Here is a 25,079-nt window from a genome sequence, read left to right on the forward strand (position 1 = left end):
GGTGCAAGATCCCTACCACAGAACTCTATCCCAACCTTAACATCTCTGCTGATTCTTGTTTGCTGATTCATTTCTGTGTTTGCTTGTCACTTACTGTTCATTCGTTCGTCCGTCCATCCATCCATCCATCCATCCATCCATCCATCCATCTCTTGTGTACATGCATGTGGGCAAGTGTGTGATTTTGGAAGTTGGAGGAAAACTTGTGAAAACAGTTTTCTCTTTCCACTTAGCTGTGCATGGGCCTGAGGATGGAACGCAGGTCACCAGGTTTGCTTGATGAACCATACCATCCCTGTCCCCCCCCCCCCCCCAGTGTATGCATGTGTACATACATACATACCCTACTCTTGTTTGTTTTTTCTTAATATTTTTTGAGACTGGGTCTTACAGTGTAGCCTGACTAGCATCAAACTCAGTAGGAACACCAGGATTGCTTTGAACTCAGAGGGAAGCATCCACCTGCTTCTTCCTCCTAGTGACAGGTTGGTAAGTGGGTCAGAACTGGGAGACTGAGTGTGCCTGAGAAAGGTGGGTTTCCTGCTTGTCTAATTGTTACCCAGGTTATGTTTCCACAGCCATTTTTTCCCTTCTGGATTTTAGATGGCTCTTTTTTAACATAGCATGCTTTGAAATCTCTGTCTATACCAAGGAAAGGTGACAAGGCACTTTTGGTTCTCCTCCCTCGAGCTTCCAGGTTTCCCCTGCCCAGCAGGAGTCTAACATAATAATCACAGAACTTGAATTCCTAGATATAGAGGTGTTAGTGGGATTAGGAAAGTTATTTTTATTTTGTAGGTAACAATTTTCATCACTGTATACCTGGAGTCTTAAGTGAACAAACATTCTTATCTCAAGCCAGGAAAGCATTCATAAAATAAGTGATTGCAATAATTTTTCTGTAAAATTCAACTAGATGGGTTATTAAAAGTTGGTACAAGAACAGTTTTTTATAGTCGCTCAGAACAGAAACTGATTGTGTAGGCTAAGCAATTCCAAAGGCTGTGCTTGTTAGCACAATTTATATTGAATTTAGAAGAATTTACCCTGTCAGAGTTCATAAATTATTAGTCAAGAAAGGAGCACACAATACTGGCTTTTTTCACACTGTCTGTACTCTAAGGAAAGGAACAAGTCCCTGTCACACAGAGCAAAGCCCTTGGGTGAGGAAGACAGAAAGCCCTATCTTAGCAGTGGCCTGAAGGCAGCCCAGCTCATGGGGACTTTGGAGGCTGTGATGACGGAAGAGCTGTGGAAATCTTTGCTGTGGCATTGATAGTACTTACTGGCTTATTTAAAAAAATAACCTAGTTATTTGAAAACCTAGTTGGATTATTGTAGTTGCCCAAGTCTTCCAATAAGCATAAGGATTCACCTTCATCTTGGACCTACATCCCATATAGCCTTAGAATTCCAACCAAGGATGCTTTTTCTTATTTCTACTGAAACATTGAGACGTGTCTGTGGAAGTCACACAGCTGACTGTTGTTCTATGGTAGCGTTTGAGTCTTTGCCTAGGTGTGAGGTCATGTCAATTCTTAAAAACATACACATGCAGGGGAGAGGGACAGAGAGGGAGAAGGAGAGGGAGGGAGGAAGGGAGGGAGGGAGAGAGAAAGAGACTAACCTGTATAGTTTGGTATACAGCCTCATAATTTCGTTTATAAATTTAGAAGCACATTTTAATCTGTGGTCCAATTTAGACACGGATTTTAGGTTTCACCTTACATTTTGTATTTATAGAGGAAATAGAATAATATAGAGAGAATGATTAAGCCAAGTAAATATTTGCCATAATGTTAGATATTCTAAACTTTAATATTTACTGTGGCAAATAAAGCCTAGTTAAAGTGAAGGTCCCAATTATCTTACCCTTTAAAACAAATAGTTGATTAGTGGCTTCTAAAACCCTTGACTCAAAGCACTTGACAAAAATGTTCATGGAAATATTTCTGGTTATTGTAAATGACTTACTATCTGAATAGTTGCCCATGAGATTGCTATGATTTGTTCCTTTTGTGTAGTGTTCCTGCCTGGCTCTGGCTGTGCTGTCTGCCCACTGCAAGTCTTTGTCCCCAGTTTTCTGCTGCTATTGCTCCGTCTTCCAGTTTGTTTTTCTTTCTGGGTGGTTTCTGTTAGTGTTAGGGAAGTTAGGAAAGACAAATGGTTTTAAAAGCCTAAGAAATCTATTTCTTGGAAATTCCCCATTTTTTTCTATTTGTTTGTGTCAGTGCTTATAATTATTTTATGAAGTGTTTTCAGATTTCTATTTTTATTTTGTTCTGTTTTATCTTTTCTCCCATTCTCTGGCTGCCCAGGTAGAAGGTTAAGCCTTTGAAAATTTTAATCTGTACTTTAGCATTTGTACAGAATGCTTTAAAAACAAAAATCAACCAACCAACCAAACATGTATCAATGCAGAATGTGGGACTTTTATATTTCTGGCTCTTATATTATTGAGAAGTGATGTGCATTTGTACATATGTATATATTCTTGTGTGTACATGTGTGTATGTATATTAGTATACACATACATATATACGTAATACATATGCAGATGCCCAATCTTTTCTTGGATTGTAATGTTCTTAGTTTGCATTTTCTAACTTGAGCTGGGTATGGGCAGTGAGTAAGGGTGCTCTCACTTCAAAATCAGGGCTTGACTTCGCTCTTGAGGGGATGGTGTAGTTCTTTCTTTCCTCCTGATTTGTTACCCGCTCCTCCCAAGACCCATTTAAGTAGAACTCTATATCCTTTTTGCCTTCGAGCCCACAGTTTTGGTCCCCTGCCTATTCAGCTTAGATCCTCCTAGACTCTTCCACCACCCACCCCCTTTTAAATCCATATCCTTTTCTGTTTTGTTCTTAAATTATTCCTTACTGCTTGTCAAATCCTACCCAACTCTGCAGTCAAGCTAGACTTCCCCAGGGAAAGTTTGTTTTCCACACCATCATCTTGGGTTTGCTTATTTTCTCAGATTCCCAAGGTCTTTGGCTAGAAGAGAAGTTACTCATGCTTTGTCTTCTGGTGACAGATGCTGGCCTTTTTGCTCAGGTACTATTAGTATCTGGATCTTGAGGGCGAAAAGAAGGAAATGCTCTAGAGAAATAGCGCTCAGACGCTCAGTGTGTTTTTCTGCTTGTGATAAAGTCAGAATAGTAATCACTGAACAAGAACAAGTTTATCTTACTCCCCTGATTCCCACTGGCTCTGTCCCTTGGGGGAGGTCTTCTGCATGTCCTTTAAAATTCTTCCCAGGTTCTTGTTTTAAAGCCTTTACTATTGTATTACATCATGAAGACATCATAGTTCAGGTTGTTTGTCTTTTGAGACAGGGTTTCTCAATAGCCTTCGTTGGCTTCAAACTTGCAGAGATACAACCACCACCACCACCCCTGGCTCTTGTTCAGATACTTGGGGACAGTTTTATAAAGGATGTGAGCTCAGAGCCATGAGTTCTTCTGTGCCTTTCTTCCTCTGCATAAGACTCCCGTGTTAATCAACTCAACAGCAGGTCACATTGGTGTAATGCTCATGGAGTACTTTGTAGTGTTGTAATATTCTTGAGCAAAAGCAATGGAAAACACATGTTCTCAAAAGCTTCAATCTTACAGGGAAGCAGAACTCTGCCAATCATCTTGTTTTATACATACAGAAATAGCTTACCAACTTTGTAGAAATCAAGGCTCTGCTTTTATGATGCAGGAAAATGAACAGTCTCCTGTACCACCACAGGACTGGAGTCCTCTGAGAATGGATCAGTTCATGAGTTTTTCAGATTGTCATTGCTTACAACCTGTCTGCCAGAGACTCTCAGCTCTGCTTTTAGAGTGCTGGGGGATGTGTTCAGGCATCAGAGGCCCTTGGTGTGGGAAGGAGCATTTACGAAGAAGGTGTGCTGAGCATGGAAGATAATGGACCTTGAGACAAGAGCACAGGTATCACAGGATGGCTACCTTGGATACGGTGTAATGGGGGAAATGCAGCCCTGCTCCTTTTTCCACAAGTCAAGTTGTGGAAATTGCTGAAAGAATGGAAGACTAGAGATTCAGATTGCCATGGGGCTTTCTTCTTAGAATGATAACCTATTGCCTTTTCAAGAGACAGCAGTAAAGTCCCAGAGTTCACTAGAAGCAATTAGGGGGGATTAAAAGAGAGTAGTTTGATTATGAAAGAGGAAAACTTGCTAGTGGCTGTCTTAATTAGGGTTTTACTGCTGTGAACAGACATACCAAGGCAAGTCTTATAAAAAAACCCCAACATTTAATTGGGGCTGGCTTACAGGTTCAGAGGTTCAGTTCATTATCATCAAGCATCCAGGCAGGCACGGTACAGGAGGAGCTGAGAGTTCTATGTCTTCATCCAAAGGCTGCTAGTTGAAGTCTGACTTCAGGTAACTAGGGTGAGGGTCTTAAGCCCACACCCACAGTGACATACCTATTCCAACAAGGCCACACCTCCAAATGGTGCCACTCCCTGGTTCAAGAATATACAAACCATATATAGAGTGGCTAATGAAAAATGAAGTCTAATGAATTACACTCATCAAATGTTTGTGTGCTTTCAAGGTAAATATGGCCTATGGCTTTAAATAGAATCTTGGAGACCATTTTCTTTTTTCTTTTTTTTTTTTTTTTTTAAGGCTAAGGAAAGTTGACTTGTGGCTGGGAGGGTCTTTTAGAGGATGAAGGCAAGCTTCGTACTAGTAAAGTAAATGTCCTGGAGACTTCTGCTGATGTTCACTGGAGATTTTTTTTTTTTTTTTTAAAGAATTACTTATTTTATTTATATGAATATACTGTTGCTATCTTCAGACACACCAAAAGAGGGCATCAGATCCCATTACTGATAGTTGTGAGCCACCATGTAGTTGCTGGGAATTGAACTCAGGACCTCTGGAAGAGCAAGCAGTCAGTGCTCTTAACCACTGAGCCATCTCTCCAGCCCTGTCACTGGAGATTCTTGACAGCTGGTTCTATAGGTGGGAACCACAAAGTTCCTTACTATTGGTGGTTTATATAGATTGTCTTCTCACACTTGTAGGGCATGTGCCATTACCATCATTATCTTCATTTTGTCTTAGGAAAAAAGGGAAGGGGCAAGCCCAAGCACAAGATGTTCCCAGGAAGGCTTGTGTTGGTGAGTTAGGAAGGAAAAATGACTACAGTAGCCTTGTCTTGAAGAAGAGTCAGTATTTTATATATGAGCTATGGAATGAAAATATTAAAACAAGATAGAAGACAGCCGTTAGATATAAAGTATAAGAATTGGGGCCCAAGGTGAGTGGAGTAGGAATAAAGTCAGTTAGTAGGGCTTCCCTCCATGTTTTCTGCCAGTTATCTATGTTTGATAGAGGAACCAGCAATGGTTCCTTGCATGCTGCCCTCTCTGTCCTATGTGACAGTCCTTTGGTTGGTTTGAAGTTGGTTCTGCCTTTTCCACTGGTGAAGAACCTAGATTGAGGGTGTGCCAGAGGTAGTCTCACTGGCTTGCTACCTAAGGTTGAAAGGATTAAAGCCTTTCCTTCGTAAATACTCGATGTCCTCTTTCCCCTCAGCAGTTTGTTGGCTGCTTATGCATCTACTTATTTATTGTCTGTAGGGGATTGAACCCAGAGTTTAGCACATGGGCGGTGAGTGTTCTATGAAGAATGATACTTTTTACTTTTGGTCCTTTTCAGACAGACATGGTGGCCTAGGTTAACTTTGAACACATTATCTGCTGAATGGTAGGGTTTCAGGCATGTGTTCTCTTTCCTTATAGTAAGAAACAATATCTGACTTGCCTTGTGGGAGTGATCTGTTTTGTTTTGTTTTGTTTTGATTTGTTTTTCCTTTTAACAGAGTCATTCTTCAACATAGTTGTTTAAATTGAGCCAGGAATGTGCTAACACAGGTCAGTTGACCCTGTTTATTACCTTTCAGACCTGTTCAGTGGGTAGTCACATGGGGATTTGGTGGGTATCTGGGAGTCAAATTTCCACCAAGCATTTTTCAGATTGCTTCTCTTTCTGCTCCTCTTCTTTCTGGGTGACCAATGGCAGTGACCATTTGTAAACTTTATAATGCGATGCAGCAGCTGGGATTTCCAAAGGTTTTCATTTTGTTGATGACCAATGTGAAAGTGTTCTTATCTGTGAGCTTCTGAGGCTTTTGTATGACAACTTACAAAGTAAATATTAGAGGGATATTTATAAATGATGTGTACTATACTCAACTTTACTTGGTTTCTTTGGCTTTTGGTTTTAGAAACAGGGTCTCACTATTTATACCTGGCTTTCCTGGAACTCACTTAGTAGAATATGACTTTGAACTCACAGAGATCTACGTATTTCTGCTTCCTGATTAAAGGCATGTACCAACATGCCAGGCTACACACAGGTTTTTGATAATAATATTGTGCTTGCTGGTTTGGGGTTACCTGTCAGAAGGTTTGATACTTTTTAATAATTGTCTGTCTGTCTGTCTGTCTGTCTGTCTGACTGTCTGTCTTTTCCTGAGCAGTCTGGCTTGGAAAATGTTTAAGTTTTCTGTGCTTTGTTCTGTGCTTGGCATCTCAGGCATAACATCCACTCATTTGGCTTTATTTTTCCTGTGTCTCCAAAATATTTTTCTGTTCTTGTCTTTTCTGGAGTCAGATTATATTTTTCTGCTGTGTGACAGTGAGAGCCTGATTGCCGGCAGTGTCCCTCCCACTCATTCCCCATGCCGCCTCCTTCCTTACCTGATGGGACTTCTGTTATTACTTTGCTTGCCTTCAGCATTTCAAATTCCAGACAGGTCTGGGTTTTATTCCATCAGGTTGATGGCCAAGCCTTACATTTGCAGGACATGGTTATGGTGTCAGAGACTATAGTACCTCATTGTTGTTGATCCTAGTAGAGAGTAGAATTCACTTATGTGAAGGCTTTGGAAATGGGGCTCCTCAAAATGCTTTGAAAATCTTCTTATCTACTATTGATGATTTCTGTTCTTTTTTTCCACAGATAAGAGCTATCTTTTAATTTTATTTTCTTCATAAGTCTATGATTCTTTGTACTCTGAAATACTCCTTACATACTCTTTATCTTTTTATTTTGTCAAAATATTAGAAGTGACAAGCCCATAGGGAAGACAACACATACCATACTTAGCTGGTTAAAAAATACCATAAATTACTGATTACTGCAAATTGCACAGTGGCTAGGTGGTTAGTCATACTGTCCATTAGTTTGGAATTTGTGAAGTAAATACGGGGGGGGGGGGAGAGCAAGGAAAAGGTCTGTGCATTTACCCAAGTCTCATGGACATGATCGGATTAACTTGAACCAAAAGTGACAGTTGTCCATTGAAAGCTTTCCCCACAAAGTGCTTTTTGTTGGTGTGTGTGAGAATTATTCTTGAGAATGCTCTGCTCCTGTTACAGTTCAGTCCTTCACTACAGGTCGCTTGTCTGTTGTTTGGGCAGTTTATGTTCTGAAGTGCTGCTTGCATTTTCCAGCTGCCCTTAAAGGTCACCAGAGCCTGAAGCTTTTCAGTATGCATTTACATTGGGCAATAAACTGGGCCATCTGGTAATTTTGTGATTGTTTCTAGCATATGGAATAAATATTAGCTTAAAGGTTTAATTTTTTTTTTCTTCAGTACAAAATTGAGGAAGTTGATCAGGATACTTAGCTTTGAACAGTCGGGATCCAGGCTGTATTTAATTACCATATCTGTCCATTGCTTTACTATCTTTTTATGTTGCACTATATGAGATCAAAGCTTAGAAAAAGCTGTGTGCTATTGATTAAGCCTGTCAGCACATGGCCTATGCCAATCTTGGTGGGAGATCTGCTTGCTTGTGGAACAAGTGTGGCCTCTGTGCCCGCACACACTTTGGCACAGCGGTGCCAGTTCCTGTTCTGCTGCTCTAACTTTCCATGGTAACAGAGGCTAGTCTGCATTTCCAGTCTTCCTGCTTTCTGCTTCTTCACCCCAAGTACTCAGGTCTCCTTCTCCCCTTCCCTTTTTTCTCTTCTTCCTCCTCCCCACCTTCTCCTCTCCCTTCCCCTTTCCCCCTCCTCTTGCTTTTCTCCTCTTCCTTCCCTCCTCCTCCAGTGGTTTAGATTGGTAAGGACATAGCTGGGGTTGTTTTTTGTTTTTCATTTTTCATTTTTAAACCTTGAAAAATAAATTAAAATGAAATTATCTTTTAATGATAATGTTCAGTTCTTTGAATCAAGGAGCACTCTCTTTCTTTGTTTGCTTTATCAAGACAGGGTTTCTATATGTAACAGTCCTGGCTGTCCTGGAACAAGCTTTGTAGACCAGGCTGGTCTTGAACTCAGAGATCCACCTGCCTCTGCCTCCTGAGTGCTGGGATTAAAGGCACCATGCCTGGTAAGAGGATCTCTCTTAACTTAGTGATACTAACAGCCTGTGCTAATAATTTATAAATATCAATGTGATGACTTGCTTAAACCAGTAGTTTATGGAAAAGCTGTACCTTTGTAGATGTTATTAAACTAAAGGTGACATTTAAGATCATATCCTATTGATTTAATTTAGGAATGTTTTAATATAAAAATATTTACAGCATTAACCTTTCTCCACTCTTTAAAGAAACATTATTTTTCTCCTTTTGGCACTTATATTTTGGAATCCTTTATCTTACAAATTAATGATTTTTGAATAGTGTCTTTCCATGATCTCGACAGATGGCTTTAGGAAGGTGTTATATTTTTGTTGGAAACTCATGATGTGGCCTTGTAAGTGGCTTCTTTAAAATCTCAGGTAGTCTGTTTGGAATAGGGGCTAAAGGAACTTTTCATTGCAGACTGTGTTACATTCTGAGCAGGGCTGGGCTTTGCTATCTGAGGGATTTTGTCATCCTATAAAGCTAGTAGTCATAAACAAATTACTGCTGTCATGAGAAGGGTGAGTTTGTTCTTGGATTCAAGGATAGACATTAAAATCTCTTCTATCAGGAAGAATCTAGACTTGCTGCCTTCCTAATGCTTTTACCACTGATTACAGATTCTGGGCTCCTTCACTTTTACAGATCTCTGGTAAACACCTGATCTAAGGGTGTTGCCATCTTTCTTCTTATTTTGTTAAATCTGATTTATTACTTACTCTACGTTATTTTGTTAATTTTATTTTGAGAGTAGACATGGAAAATGGAAATACGGTGGGCTTAATGTTTTGGTTTAGAAGCAAAGTATAGCTCAGGCTGAATATCTTAGGAATAATCTTGTTGATATCAGGCAGTCAGTTGAAGCCTTAGCTGATGTTCTAGGAGGCTGTCCGTTTCCTTCTTTGTCCTGTAGTTGTAGGAATGGGAGTACTCCCCAGTAGGAAGCAGATGATAGTACAGTCTGCTGTACTCATGACAGTTTTCTCATTAACCACTTTATTCTTTTAAAATTGGCATATAGACATCTAACCCACAGGTCCTGCTCATCCTCCTCTAGGGTCTAACCTCCACACCCTCAAGTGCTGGTTGTCACCATGATTGGTTTATACAGTGCTGGGGAGCCCACCCAGGACTTGAAGGATATTATACAAACACTGTACTAACTGAGCTGCACCCCAAGCCATTAACCTGCTCTTTACTGTTGCACATCACTTTTAGCCTGTAACTGTTTAGTAAATAACTTCTGTTGAATAATTTGCACATAGATTAAAAAAAAAAGTAAAGCTCTTCACATCAGGTATTTAAGAGCTGTTTTCATGAAGATTATGTCAGCCTTGCCCCATTTCATGCAATCCTTTCGGAGTCAGCTTGTACAACAGTTTTTACATCTCTGTTAAACCTGTCACCCTCTCTCACTTTGTTTTCTTCGGTTGACATTTCACTTGTGTGCATGCATCCACATGTGCATGTAGAGGTTTGAGAACTTCCTGGAGCACATTTGACAGCGCTGTCCGGTCTTCTCCCTTGTATTGTGTGCACATCTGTAGTGTGTGTGTGGGTGTGCATGTGCGTGTGGGTGTGCATGTGGGCACCCTGTGGTGCTCCTGTCACAGCACACATGTGGAGCTCAGAGAGCTTTCACTTTATTTTCTCCTACCGTGTGGGGCTCCAGGCTTCAAATTCAGGTCATCAGAGTTTTGTGGCAAGTGCTTTTAAGTCATTTGCCCTGGCCATTTTGTTTGTTTGTTTGTTCATTTGTTTGTTTGAGACAGTCTATCACTGTCTGGGATTGGCCCAGTCGGCTAGGTTAGATGCCAGAGAATCTCAAAGATCCTCGTATTTCTGCTTTCCCAGTCAGTCCTAGGACTTTTCCCAGTCAGATATGCTGTCCTCCCCATGCGAGGCTGATGCTTTGCTGACTGGGCTGGCTTCCCAGCCTACAATTTTGCTTTACACTTACATGTTTACCATTAAGTAAATCTTAACATTTTCACCCAGGTTCTCAAAATATAAGAAAGCTGTTTTTACAGTCTTTTAACACTTTTTATTTTGCACTGTGAGATTCATTCAAGCAGTTTTTCTTTAATTTTTCTAACTTGGCAAAAGTTTTCATTTGGGCAGCTGTTGTATTTCCCTCATAAACAGCAGGGGAAATGTTTCTATCCAATATATCTTTCTCCAGTGGGAACCAGCCAGGACTGGAGCTGCCTGGACTTTATTAAATGTAGCATTTGGTAACAACATTAATCTGGAATCTGTTCATAGGCCTTTAAGTATGAGAATTTCTCTGTGAATAGACTGGTGTATTGTTTCCATGTTAGGGTTTCTAGTGACATCCTGATACACACTTCGCATCACCCTGCCATTGCAGGTGCCACGGCTCCCTGTCCTCCAGTCCCCTTCACAAACTTACTGGCCTGCCCATAATACTCTATTTGTTTCAGAGTGTTCCCCCCCCCTTCCCCCTCACTCTTTTCTTCTTATTATGATCCTTCTGCCTCCACCTCCCAAGTGCTGTGCCATCGTGCCTGGTTTATGCAATGCTGGAAGCCTTTGTGTGTGCTAAGTAAGACCAGCCCCAGTGTATTCTTTTCTACCCTAACTGTTATTCCTGATAGTTTAATACCGTTGGCCCTGTTTCTGTGTGGAGGACAGCTAGCTAGGTTTATATGTAAGCCAGAGCTTTCTGACCTTTTCCCCATTCCTGTGTATTATCTGTGAGAGATCTGAAACCCAACACCTAATAAATTCCCCTTTTTTCTCTTTGAATGGGGACTGAACTTAGTTCCTGTTGCTTTCAGGGTAAACATTTCAATTTACCAACTGAGTTATTTCTGCAACCCAATGCTTTGTTCTTATGTTTTTCTTTCCCTTTTTTAGTTTTCTCATTGCAGTTGTGCTATTGAAACAGCGTTTCAGAATTCTTTCCTGCATTCAGACCAGGGACTTGGCTTATAGTCATTTGACTTTTCTTTCCCTTGGCTTCTCATTTTCTCCTGAGTTGTGCAGCAACAAAAGCCCGTCCTTGCTCCAGAAGCAGAATGGGTCACCAAAGGAGTGCTTGCTCCTAATAACCTTCAGATTCTTGGGATGTTTGCTTTTATTTTCCTGATTCAGCTTGAGACATCTGTATAATTACTGTTTCAGGCAGTACAGTTTATTTTAGAGAACAAAGAACATGGCACATTAGAGTGTTTGTAATGCTATTGCCCCTCCCCCACAGCTAGCGGAGCAAGGAAGTAATGGTGTTAGGTCTGTGGATTCAATATTAGGCATAATTTTGAATAAAACAACACAGGTATTTAAGTTCTCAATTGTGGGCAAATTTGTTTCCCAGAGATTATGTGGTAATATCCGGAGAGGTTTTTCTTTTCTTTTTGTAATGCTGATTAGAACTTGGGGTTGTGCTAGCAGAATCTAAATGGGTATAGACCATGACTGCTACTAAGCATCCAATGTGCACAGCGGCGCCCCCCCCCACACACACACAAAGAAATATCTAGCTCCAGTTGTTGAAGATACCACTGTAGAAAAACTTTTGTTTAGACTGAACTGTGAATTTTTCTTGGGCTGAATAGAATAAACAGCTATAGGCAGTGAACAAGGCATCACAGGTCTGTATGTAATGACCAAAGTTCCCATTTGAAGGTGGGACGTGGGGTTGGGGAGATACAGTGCTTGCTGCACGAACCTCAGAGTTCTTGTAAGAAGCCAGGTGTGGCAGTGAAATATCCAGTCCTAATCCTAGATCTGGGATGCGGGTGGAGTTTAAAATTTACTGGCTTGCTGAGTCAGTGAGCTCCAGGTTCAGTGAGAGATCTTGTCTCAAAAATACGGTAGAGATCAACTAAATAAGACACATAATGCCAGTGTCTGGTCTCCATCCAAATGTGTACTGACATGGAACATGTGTATGCACACAGACACACAAATGTACACATACATGTGCATGTACACACACATACAAAACCTTCGAGGTTTTAAATTTTTTATTGGAAATATGCTAGGACATTTCATCCTCTAACGTTTCTGCTTCAGTTTATGATGATAAAATCGTTCCTCTGTCTTCAATTTTATTTATGTGTATGAGTGTTTTGTCTGCATGCATGTCTGTATACCATGTGTATGGCTTGTGCCCAAGGAAGCCAGAGGAGAGCAACTGATCCCCTTAAACTGGAGTTACAGAAAGTTAGGAGCTGCCTGTCACGTGGGTATTGGAAATTGAGCCTGGGTTCTCTGGAAGAGTGCTCTTAACTATGGAGCCATTTCTCTGGCCCCTAAAATACATAGTTTTAAATTTTTCGTAGAGCTGTTAATTGTATGCTAAGGTTTTGCTCTTTTATCCTTAGGAAATTAAGGTTTTCTATTTGATACTCTATCAGACTTAGTTCTCAAAATTCTCTTAAAGCCTGTTTAGAAAGTGCCATTCACGGTCTTGCCTTCCTGTGTATGAAAGCAGAAGCTTTTGCCAAGGCTTCCTGCTACAAAGGCACCTCTTTGCATTTGACCCCTTTGTTTTGGGCATTGACATTGGGACCTTCAGTAAGCCCTGGATTCTGAGAATGAGTGTACAAAACTCCCAGCGGGATTGATGGTGTTCCTGGTGACTGACCACACAGGTAGAGAGTTGCTGCCTGACTGGGATGGTTAGGTTTGGCCAGATGGACCAACCTTACACCACCTCAGTTTCAGATGAGAAGTTTTCCTTCTCATCTGCTGAGTGCGTGTCTCAGTGGCACTTTGCAGCTTCATCAGTGACTCCTGGCATGTGTCGAGGCCTTCTCCACAGCAGGATGCTGTTTATGAGAATGCCTGATTTCTCATACTGTGAATACAAGTGTCAGAATAACATTTCCTTTTCTGGAGTCTAAGTCATTACATTTTTCTTTCTCAGGCATGTTGGTATAAAAGAGAACAGGAAAAGAAAATTGATTTCCCTTTGAAAGCAAGTCTCACAGCTATAGTAGCTCACCTGTGACTTCCTGTTGCATGTGGGGCTGCAGCTGTTTTTCTGGCACTAGGGTCTCTAGTCCTTGCTGTTCTGGAGTTTGCTGTGTAGACTGGCTGGCCTCAAACTCAGAGATCTGCCTGCCTACTGCCTCCCAAGTGCAGGGATTAAAGACATGTGCCACCATACCTAGCTCCCTTTGTTTTTAAATGAGAATGCTAAAACAGTTTCTAACATTTATTTATTTACACTTAATTATGTTTATTATTTTTTATTTTCATTGGTGTTTTGCCTGCATGTATGTGTTAGAGTGTCAGATCTTGGAGTTACAGACAGTTGTGAAGTGCCATGTGGGTCTTGGGATTTGAACCTGTTCTTAAAAAATAGTCAGTGTGCTTAACCGCAGAGCCATCTCTCCAGTTCCCTATACTTATTTATGTATAGGTGTGTGTGTCTGTGTGTGTGTGCGCGCGTGTGCACACACATGAGTGCACAGAGGCATCAGATAGCCTGGAGAAGGAATTATAAGCAGCCTGAAGTGGGAGCTGTGATCAAATTTAGGTTCTCTAGAAGAACAGTATACACTTTTAATTGTTGAACCATCTCTCCTTTTGTTCCTCTCACCCTCCATCCCTCCTACCATCGTGGCTGGCCTGAAACTCACTATATAGACAAATTTAAAAGAGATCTGTCCACCTCTGTCTCCCACGTGCTAGCATTTAGAGACATCATCAGGCTTGGTCTGGCATTCAACAACTTATGATGGAAAATAATCCTCACTGCCAGGTAACATTGCCAGTTTTCAAAGGTTTTCTTTTTTAACTTTGATTTTAATAGTCTGCAACAGCACCAGGTTTTCTTTGCTCACTACATAGGCTAATCTGGAATTTTGGGGCACATAATGTAAAGCAGGATAGCTTTGTGGTTAAGAGACGGACTCTGGTCAGTTATGGTGGTGTGCACCTTTAATCCCAGCACTTGGGATGCAGAGGCAAGTGGATCTCTGTTCAAGGCTAGCCTGGTCCACATATGGAGACCCTTTCGGGAAAACAGACAAACAGAGGTAGGTGAGAGAAGGGATGGGAGTCAGGGATCTGGTGGTGGTGATTTAACCCCCTGGAAGAGCAATTATATACCATGTACAAGGTCCTGTGTTTAATCTCAGCATCACAAGTGTGTTGTAGGGTGGGTTGTAAACTGGATGTAAGAAATATCACATGTGCGATTTTAGTCAACTTGCTTAGCCCCTTTTTGTACCTGCTTTTGCTGTTGCGGCATTTCTATAATAGTAACACCTATTGAATTATATAAGGCTATAGATGTTACCATGGCATGGTTTCGTTTAGTTTACACATATTTTTCCTGCATAATTGCTATTTATGTCTGTTTACTCTCATGTGTATCTTGGTTCCAGTGATAAATTAACACTGTTACTCTTGGTACAGTGAAGAAGAAGTGAAACAGAACACTGAGGATGCTTAGTACCTAGCGACTGCTCGGCGAGGGAGTGCTGCCGTATGCGTTAGAGCCTTCCAGTGTGTAGTGTGATTCCCTGCCATGGTTGCCATCCAGGGCATCTATTTAATTGGATACCCTTTGCGTTATTAAATTCCTCTCACCTACAATGCTGTTCTTGTTTCTTCTTATGATAGTGTATCATGGCTTATCAGCCAGCTCAAGTACTGCTTCAGTTATTTCCAAGTAAATCTTTTTCCCCCCAAGACAGGGTTTCTCTGTGTAGCCCTGGCTGTCCTGGAACTCACTCTTTAAACCAGGCTGGCCTGGAACTCAGAAATCCACCTTCCTCTGTCTCCCGAGTGCTGGGATCAAAGATGTGTGCCCCCACTGCCCAGCCCAAGTAAATCTTATAATGACCTCTTTATAGGTCTCGCTTATGTAAGAGAGTGAGAAGAAAGAAATAATTATTTATCCTTGGTCTTTATATGTCAGGAGTGAATCAGCATTGGTATCTTAAGGAACATTCAGCTTGGAGGTGAAGACAAAGTTAATAACGTCATGCAAATACATATAAAATTCCAGTTTGTAAAATGATATGAAAAAATTAAATCTCAAATTTTGGATAGGCCATTATATTTTGAAGAAGTTCCTATTGGGCCATAAGCCAAAGGCAGGAGAGGAGCCAGGCAACAGAAGGAAGAGTCTGCACAGAGGAGGCACACGTAAGTCCAGTATGGATGCAGGGAGAAGTGTAGGATGAGGTCAGAGAAAGACAAGTCTTGTAGAGTGTGCTCTAGCTATAGTGTGCTTTTACACTGGGGATTAAAGGTGGGATTAACATGATGTTATTAGTTCTTCAAAGGAGTCTATGGCTACAGTGTAGAAAACAATGGTGGTGGGGTGTGAAGGACTGAACTTGAACCTACCAGGAAAGCCATGCGTGGAACCTTTGACAGGGAACTGTGCAAATGGCTTATGTGCTTTAGACAAGTGCACATACCCGTGCAGCGATGCATACACATATTTAAAAATAGTAAAATAGGGGGCTGGTGAGATGGCTCAGTGGGTAAGAGCACCCGACTGCTCTTCCGAAGGTCCAGAGTTCAAATCCCAGCAACCACATGGTGACTCATAACCATCCTTAACAAGATTTGACACCCTCTTCTGGAGGCTACAGTGTAATTACATATAATAAATAAATCTTTAAAAAAAAGTAAAATAAATTATTAAAAATACATAGTTGTATGATGCATTATTTGCATCTGTGTTACACCATCCTATGGAGGACTGTTAAATAAATTGATTGGCTGCATTGGATGGAAAACTGAAAGGCCACCCTCCTTCACTACCCAGAATCCTATTTTTCTAATTTACAAGAGAATAGTTAGTGGAAGCAGGGACGGAGCAGTGAGTAAGTTAGACAGTGCAAAGAGTGGTTGGTAAATCACAAAAGCTGAGAATGCCTTTTGTGTGATTGAACATAGGAAAAATACAGCTATGTATGCTGTGGTTGAATGAGAGAAAATTAGGTTTCACTGAGTGCATTTGGTGTCCTTTGGAATCTGGCCTGAGCAACTGAGATGGTTAAAATTCAGGGACTAAAAACTCAGAAAAGGCAAGCTTTCTTGTAAAAGTGAATTTTATATGATTCAAGAAAAATTTTTTGACTCTTTTCTTAATCTTGTAATTAATTTTATTTTTTTTAATCTAAGATTTACATATTCTATGGAGGTTTCCCCCAACTATTGATTTTTCCTATTCAGTTCTATCTAGTCATCTACACTCTTGCAAAAGCAAACTTTACATTGGAGTTGATATTTTCCTTTTTAAAACACCGTAGTTGTGAGAAGAGAACCCATGCCATTTCCTCTGTGAGATAATTTTTCTCTAAATACATAGCCCTCATTGCACCAGAAAGGTAGGTGTGTCTGAAAAGTGCATGTGTCTGATGTATGTGTGTGCATGTATGTCAGATGTGTGTGTATATGTGTTTGTATACACATGCACTTAGGGGTGTGCACTTGTGGGCTGGGAGAGGACATTTGATATCCTTCCTTTAACCTTTGGTGTTGATCAGAAAACTCCTAAGAAATAATTGAGCAAATCTTTGGTGAACCTTGAGGGCACTGCTGTGGGCAGTGTACTGTCTGCCCTTGGTATGTCCACCCCCTCAGCATGAGGGATGAGTGTTCTGTGAAGTTGATGATCTGTCAAATTTTTTACCTACTTTTTTGATGGTCTCCTTTGGTTTCATGCTTTACTAATGTAAAACCTAAGTTTCTTTTTAAAAAAGATTTATTTATGTTTATTTTATGTGTGTAGATATTCTGTCTATCTGTGTGTCTGTCTACTACATATGTATTGCCTGTGGGTGCTAGGATGAATTGCATTGTTCTTCATGTCTGAGCTATCCAGCCACCAAGCCTAAGTTTCTATCTTGAGTTCAGATTCTTGACTGTCTAGATCCTTATATGTGCGTCCTGTCTCCTCACCGTGCCAAGGATGAACCCCAGATCTGTGCTCTACCACTGAGCTCCCAGATCTCAGACAATGGTGTCTTCATCTGCCAGTTGTTCAGGCCACATTCCTCAGCATTGTTGGTGACATCAGTTTACTTTTATCTTAAAAACACCTAGAAAGCTGGACCTAGTAGTGCAGATCTAATCCCAGCTAGGAAGTCGAGGTAGAAGAGCTTAACCTAGGGCCTGGGCATCTCAGAGCCCTCTCAGAAAAACAGGAGAAGAATACTTGAACTGTTGTTTTGTGGTAGATTGCTCATATATCATATACAGTGCCCTGAGTTCAGTCTCCAGACCTACAAAGATAAACAAAATTCTAGAAACAGATTTGAAAGCCCATAGAAATCAGACATTTTTCATTGTCTACCTCCACCATCTTGGCTATTCTAGCCTTAATCAGCCCTTGTGCTTCAAGTTTTCCTTTTTTGTGGGGAGGTGATTTTTTTTGTTTTTTTGAGGGAGTTCTTGGTGGCAGGCATGAGAGACTCGCTGCAAAGTTACAGAGATCTGCCTGCCTCTGCCTCGCATGTGCTTCGATTAAAGGTGTGTACCACCATACCTGACATGATCTTTTTTTAAAAAGTAAATATTTTATTACTATATTTGTATGCCTTCCCCCTCAGAAGTTCCAGGAAGTTGTGAGACATGTAATGTGGGTGCTGGAAACTTAACTCTCCTCATTTGGAAGAGCAGCGAGCACTCTTGACTGCAGACCTCTCTCTTCAGCTGTGACCAATGTGATCGTTATTTCTTTACTATCACATCCTTATTGGAATGCCAGTAAGAGTCAGTTCATGCCCTTGAATGATAGCCAACACTTTTACAAGGCCTCCAAGTTTTCTAATGCCTGCCAGGTGTTCTGCCCCGCCCCAAAACTCTTCGAACTTGTTTTTTTAGCTCCTCGTTGTCTCTTGTCCCTTCAGTCTGCTTGGCCTCTTGGATATTGACCATGTCTGGACCAACTGATTATGTGCACTTGCCCTTTCCTCAGAGTCCATTGTCCTGACCCTATGGCTTCTTCCCTCACTGTATCATTGGAGTGTCTCAGGAGGTCATCCCAGTTAGAAACTTGTCTTCCTTTACAGCCGTCTTGGTCCTCATTGGCTTCCCACTTGAGATTGTTGAATGTGAGCGTATTTGTGGTCTTCCACTTCCTGGAACATAACTTCTACCAGGGGAGAGATGCTTGTGTTTGCTGTTTCCCAGCCTCTAGAGTAGTAGGAGCAAAGGGCACACACTAGACATGTGTTCAGCCAGTTGATAGCACTTGTGATGTTCTACACTAGACTTTGTTTTTAATGTAGGATATACTGCTGCCTGCTTCATTCAAGCAGTCGAATGCACACATGTTGAGTATTTGTGGCATTTCTGCTAAAGACAAACACTGCTTTAAACAGTCATTTGTTTATTTTTGGAGGGAGAGGCAGTTTGTGAGTTAGAGCTGTGTGAATTAGCAGCCCAAAGCTATGTAGGAAAGGGGGGGGGGCCTCTTGTGGAAACTGTGAGGCCTGGCAGTGCCAGAGAGGCTTGGCAGTGCTGGCTGTACTCTTCTGCCCAGCTGCAGCTGCTTCAGATCCCGCCTTTGCACTTGTTAGCAGTATGGCATTGTAGAAATGACCTCTGCTTTATTGTCTATACAGTGGATAGGACAACTGGTTTGATACAGTTTCCTGAGCCTTTGGAAGAGTATGATGAGGGAGGGGTATGCTTTGTGACACTCCCGTGTGTCTTCTACTCGTAAGACGCTCCTAGCAGGGTGATAGTGACATCTCTCTTCAGTGCCATATGATTCCTCTTCGGGTTCCTGTTTTTAGATGTCACATATTGTTGTATTTACAGTCATGATTTCTGTGTTACTTGTAAAGGAGCATTACATATTCTCCCTGCTGAACTATTTGAGAGGCAAATGTGCCTAGTCATTGGATTGATTGTAGCTTTCTCACAGTTGATTGTATTGCTAATTGCTGTGTGTATATATGCATTAGTAAGATAGACATATATTTGTGCTCTTTGTGCACTCAGAATTTTTTAATGTGTGTGGATATTTTCTCTATTTTTTCTTGGATTTTTGTAAAAGCATCTGTTTTCATTGTAAGTAGAGCATATAATTTTATAATGAGTAGTAAAGTTTTGAATTTATCTTTATCATCTCTGAGAATTGAAGTAACATTTTTTTTTTTTTTTTTTTTTCGAGACAGGGTTTCTCTATATAGCCTTGGCTGTCCTGGAACTCACTCTGTAGACCAGGCTGGCCTCGAACTCAGAAATCCACCTGCCTCTNGGAACTCACTCTGTAGACCAGGCTGGCCTCGAACTCAGAAATCCACCTGCCTCTGCCTCCCGAGTGCTGGGATTAAAGGCGTGTGCCACCACGCCCGGCCTGTAACATTGTTTTTTAATTCAGTGTTTTTGGAGTTATTATCTTTAGACAAACAAAAAAAGATATGGGTGTTTTGCTAGGAGATATGTCTGTACAGCAGTTCTGTACCTTGCTCCCTGTGGAGGCCAGAAGAGCAGAAGAGAATCAGATCACTTAGGGTTGGGAGCAACCTCTGGGTGCTGAGGATCGAATCCATGTCCTCTGCAAGAATGACCCCAGTTACTGTTTTTAATGATTTATTTTAAGTGTATATTTACGCATGTGTTGATGGTGGATCTATGCACATGCTGTTTCAGTTGCCCAAGAGGCCAGAAGATACCACATCCCTGGAGCTGAGGGTCTGGGTGGTTGTGAGCCACTTGATATAGATGCTGGGAACCTCTGGCCTTCTCAAGCAGTGAGCACTCTTAACCACTGAGCATCTCCCTTTCCAGGTCACTGTGACAATTATTGCACTAATCAGGAAAACATTGTTTTTAAACTTTAAAAGCTTTCTGCCTTACATGGTAGAATCCAAACTAAGATCTTCCCTGTAGATGTCAAAGTAGGCCTTGGGATGGTTTCAAACACAGAGGAATGCTTTGACTGCTGTGTTTAGCTGATAGACTTCTTCCTTTTCTAAATTTTGTTTTGGTCTATTTTATTGTTTTGTATTCAAGGTCGTTTTGCCTGTGTTTGTGTGTCTGTGCCCCAAATGTGCTTGCAGTGCTCCCAGAGGCTAGAAGAGTGCCTTGGATTCCCTTGGGACTGGATTAGTTGCCACATGAGTGCTGGTGATTAACTTCTAGTCCTCTAGAAGAGCAACTGGTGTTCCTAATCCATTGTCCCTGTTCTTATATGATTGCCTTGCTTGGTGAAGAGAGTAGGACACAGATTTCTTTATATATTTTCACCTGGTAACGCCATCGGCCTTGTGCATAGGTGATTCATCCCTGCAAAACTTTTATGAGCACTAGGATGGTTTTTCCCCTCTTTTGAAATATACTAAAAATTGAATTTCTACATGAAAAGCTTTCTATCTGGAAAGAAGCAATCAGGTTTGTGTTGCATACTTTAAGCCTTCTACATCTAGTGCTGTTGCTAGGCCAATGCTATTGCACAGTCATTTCTTGGAGATAGTTAACATTTCCATTTTCCTGAATTAATTCCTGGGGATATTTGATGTGATGATAGAGAGGGCCTTTCTGGTGTATCAGATTAGATCTGTGGGCTTTGGAGAGGAGAGTGTGATCATTTTTATGCTCTTGGCATGACTGGAGAAAATTCCCTCTGCATCTGAAGCATATAATTGCAAACTGCTTTATCTGTTGTTGGCTAAGTAAACAGGACCAATCTTTTGTTTGTTTGCATTTGTTTTTTCCTATCTGGCCCTGGAAGCACAGGAAGCAGATGGCTCTTCGTCTGATCACTTGCCTTCCTTTGTTGCAGCTGCTGGTGGAGGGCAGGAATCTGAGCTTGCCTCATATTTTAGCTGCTGGTGGAGGGCAGGAATCTGAGCTTGCCTCATATTTTTAGTCCCAAGCATCTGGCACCTAGACAATATTTAGTAACAATTGTTTCTCAAATGAGATGAGATTTTAGGAAAGATGACAGATGATTGTGGGAAATAAATTAATGATTATTAGGATTCCTAAAGCCTCCTTGTAAAACCTCTTTCCCTTGGTAGAAAAGGGAGTTTAAGATTCATTCTTTTCATTGTAGACTCTCAAAATAAGGTTTGTGGTTAGTTTTGGAGAACTTCATTCAGGAGACTATTAATAGTGGGAATTTGGAAAAGTGTGAAAAACACCTAAAAATAGTCTTTAAAACTGGAGATTGATGTTAGGTTTTTGTCGACAGGCATAATAAAGCTTTTTTCTCTTTAATATTAAATAGAGCTTTGGAAATTTAGAGATTTAGGCAGTCTTAAGATGAAGTGCACTGACTGAGTCCTGCAACATTTCTCACAGCTGTGCAAATTGTTTTTTTGGTTGGCGCCGCCCCCCCCCCCCCCATTAATTTGTACTACAGGTTCCTTCCTTTCAAATGTACAGGGTTGAAGTTAATTTTGTACAATTACTCAGGAGGGCATGACTGGAGAAAATTCCCTTTTTCCTTAAAAAGGTCAAACCAGTGAGTGTCTAGGAAGTTTAATGTGCACTCACCATTCAGCAGTTCTTATTTTTAAGTTAAGCAGCAAACTCCACACTGTGAGGTGCCAAGGCTGTGTGAAATTGTACATCACTGGTCTGGCCTTTTCACTGTGGCATCTGAGATATTTTTGTATTGGAAGCAAGAGTAGTTGTTTTGTTTTCTTTTTAAAAAAGGATGGCAGCTCACCACTACCTATAACTCCAGTTCCAAGGGGTTCCGTAGCCTCCTCTGGTCTCTGTGGGCTCCTTTGTGCAAGTGGTGTATATAAACTCACGGAGGCACACATATACACATAAAAGCAAACACTTTAAACGAATAAAAGATTTATGTGTTTATTTTAGATGTAACAGTATTTTCCTTCATCTGTGTATACACACCTCATGCATTCAGTGCCTTTAGAGACCAGCAGGGAGCACTGGATCCCCTGGAACTGGAGTTACAGGAAGAGTTACAGCTTACAGAGGAAGGGCTTTGTAGGTGCTCATAACTAGGAACCTAGCCCCTGCCCTCTGGCAAAGCAGCAAGTGCTCCTAACCGGTGAGCCTTCTCTCCAGCTCTGATTTTTTTTTTTTTTTTTTTTTTAATGCAGAATGTTATTTTAGGAAGAAAATAAGAGGAAACATTTAAGCATCAAAGAAAAACCAATTTGACACCTTCCCTTCTCTCTCTCTCTCTCACTCTCTCTCTCAGCATATTTGAAACGTTGGGGTTGTTGGAGTGGTTGGATTTTCCCTGGAATTGAGTGAGAAATTCAGAAGACTGAAGCCCAGGCTCACTGTCTACCTTTCACGGAGGCCTAGCCGTGAGAGGACAGAAGAAGGCACGTGGAGAATCATGACAGCTGACAAAGATAAAGACAAAGACAAAGAGAAGGACCGGGACCGGGACCGGGACCGAGAGAGAGATAAAAGAGACAAAGCAAGAGAGAGCGAGAATGCCAGGCCTCGAAGGAGCTGTACCTTGGAGGGAGGAGCCAAAAACTATGCTGAGAGCGATCACAGCGAGGATGAAGACAATGACAACAGCGCCACCACGGAGGAGTCCAACAAGAAGAGCAGAAAGAAACCTCCGAAAAAAAAGTCTCGCTACGAGAGGACAGACACTGGCGAGATAACATCTTACATCACTGAAGATGACATTGTCTACAGACCGGGAGGTGAGTGGAGCACATGGTGTCTGCTTGGGAAAGATGTGGTCTCTCTCCCACATGCAGGAGACTTCCTATAACTGTTAGAGAAGACTGGAGTCCATAAGAGCAGATAGTAGGTGAGGTAGCAAAATTAAGTCAGTGAACTTGGAACCCCTTTCAGAGGCAGAGCTGGGTAAGCCTTTACCAAAGTAGTGTTCTTTATCTTATCAGTCAGGGGCAACAGACAATAGCAACTAAGCTGTGTGTATTCTGTATTCTTTTTAGTAGATATATTCTGGACATTCAGTGTACTAGACCATGACAGGAAGTTCATAGGAAGTCTAATCACACCAGAGTCTCACCCAGTCTGAAGTTTTCCCAACAGTGGAGTTAAAGGATGTCATTAACCTAGCATAGTCATCTCACTGTGAAGAATTCAGCTTCTGAATTTGTTTGTAGAAAGTTCCACATTTTGGGGGAGCCATGTAGGAGTTTATTTTGATTTTTCAGAAAATAATCAGCATTAGACAAACTCCTGTTTACAACTATATTTTTCTTGGTTGACAGTTGAAAAGAAAGGTGTGTGACATGAAATTGTCAATGATGGGGTGTCTGAGGGGACTTGAAGCTCTGTCAGGATGCTCATGCAGGTTCCAATGCTGTGCATGCTTCTCTTTGATTCAAACTCAGCAGCGGATCACCAGGATGTCAGCCGTCCGGTCTTTCAGACCATTACGGCTTTGCTTGTCCATTTAACAGGGCTTTTTGTTGTTTGTTTTGGTTTATTTTTTGTTTATTTATTTATTTATTTTTGTTGTTTTTGCTTTGATTTTGGCTTAAGATAGAAGGTCTGATAAGCATGGGCTGACCTGAAAAGCACTCTGTCACCTAGCCCTGTAGGGTTAGACCTGTGATTGCTTGTCCTCTCCTCCTGAAAACATCACAGCACAAGTTGCCCATTCTGTCGTAAGTCATGAGAAAGGAATAGCATGTGTTGTGTGGTTTAGAGTAGATTACAACTTCAAAGGGATGTTGTACTTGTTTTCCTTCTCTTGATACACAACATGGGATGGATTGCTGGATTCATTGTCCGCTGCAGTGTGCAGTGTCAAATACCAGCTCTACTCATCGTATGTAAGATGGAAATCTTCATGTGTCACTGGGGACATCCCAGTAAGTTAGGAGTCAGGTGCTCACGGGAGATACTGCTTAGACGGTCCCTTCATGAGAGATGGATAATTAGCTAATCTCTGAGAAGTCTTACAGCAAGACATTTAACAATACCTGCTGCTGCCTCTGCTGTGACAGTCTTTACTGCTGACTCTAGAAGGAAACAGTGCCCCCTTTACAGCTTGTCGGGAAGTTCTCTTTGATAGTCTCAAAGAAAAGTGGGAGGAGATGGTTAAGGGCTCAATTCCAAAACAGCCGGCTCTTATATATAAAGTACTTGGGATGTGTTGTGCATACCTTCTTGCCAAGTGCCTACATCTGTGGATACCAAGTCACTTCTTTGTAGAGTGCTGAGGATCAAACATAGTCACATATGCTAAGCAAGGTTCTACTGCTGATCTGTATCCCAGCCCCTCCAGTCTTTTGTATAAATATGTGTAGCATTGTATCTCATACGCTGCGGTTATGGATAGATCACTTAAGATTCTTAGGACAATGGAAATGCTGTTCTTGTGGCTGTGTTGGCAGTGTCTGACCTCAAAGATAGTACCTTTTATTTATGGTTTCCTCCTTCTGTCTGTCCTCCCTCCATCCCTGTAGTGGCTAGTTTTGTGTCAACTTGACACAGGCTGGAGTTATCACAGAGAAAGGAGCTTCAGTTGGGGAAATGCCTCCACAAGATCCAGCCGCAAGGCATTTTTCTCAATTAGTGATCAAGGGGGAGGTCCCCTTGTGGGTGGTGCCATCCCTGGGCTGGTAGTCTTGGTTCTATAAGAGAGCAAGCTGAGCAAGCCAGGGGAAGCAAGCCAGTAAGTAACATCCCTCCATGGCCTCTGCATCAACTCCTGCTTCCTGACCTGCTTGAGTTCCTGACTTCCTTGGTGATGAACAGCAATATGGAAGTGTAAGCTAAATAAACCCTTGCCTCCCCAACTTCCTTCTTGGTCATGATGGTTTTTTGTC

At 41.4% G+C, this 25,079-nt stretch overlaps 1 protein-coding gene across 9 annotated transcripts in view; it reads left to right on the forward strand.

Moving 5' to 3' along the window:
- Rere (arginine-glutamic acid dipeptide repeats) overlaps positions 1 to 25,079 on the forward strand; it is a 330,953-nt gene that overhangs the window by 95,588 nt on the left and 210,286 nt on the right. For all 9 annotated transcript variants that reach the window (XM_029540314.1, XM_029540318.1, XM_029540316.1 and 6 more), the window contains exon 2: positions 22,508 to 22,973. In XM_029540314.1, the coding sequence (XP_029396174.1) occupies positions 22,652 to 22,973 (322 nt within the window). In that variant the 5' untranslated portion in view covers positions 22,508 to 22,651. The remainder of the gene's footprint in view (positions 1 to 22,507; positions 22,974 to 25,079) is intronic.

The sequence above is a fragment of the Mus pahari genome, chromosome 6, assembly GCF_900095145.1.
Source record: "Mus pahari chromosome 6, PAHARI_EIJ_v1.1, whole genome shotgun sequence".
In the NCBI taxonomy this organism is placed as follows: Eukaryota; Metazoa; Chordata; class Mammalia; order Rodentia; family Muridae; genus Mus; species Mus pahari.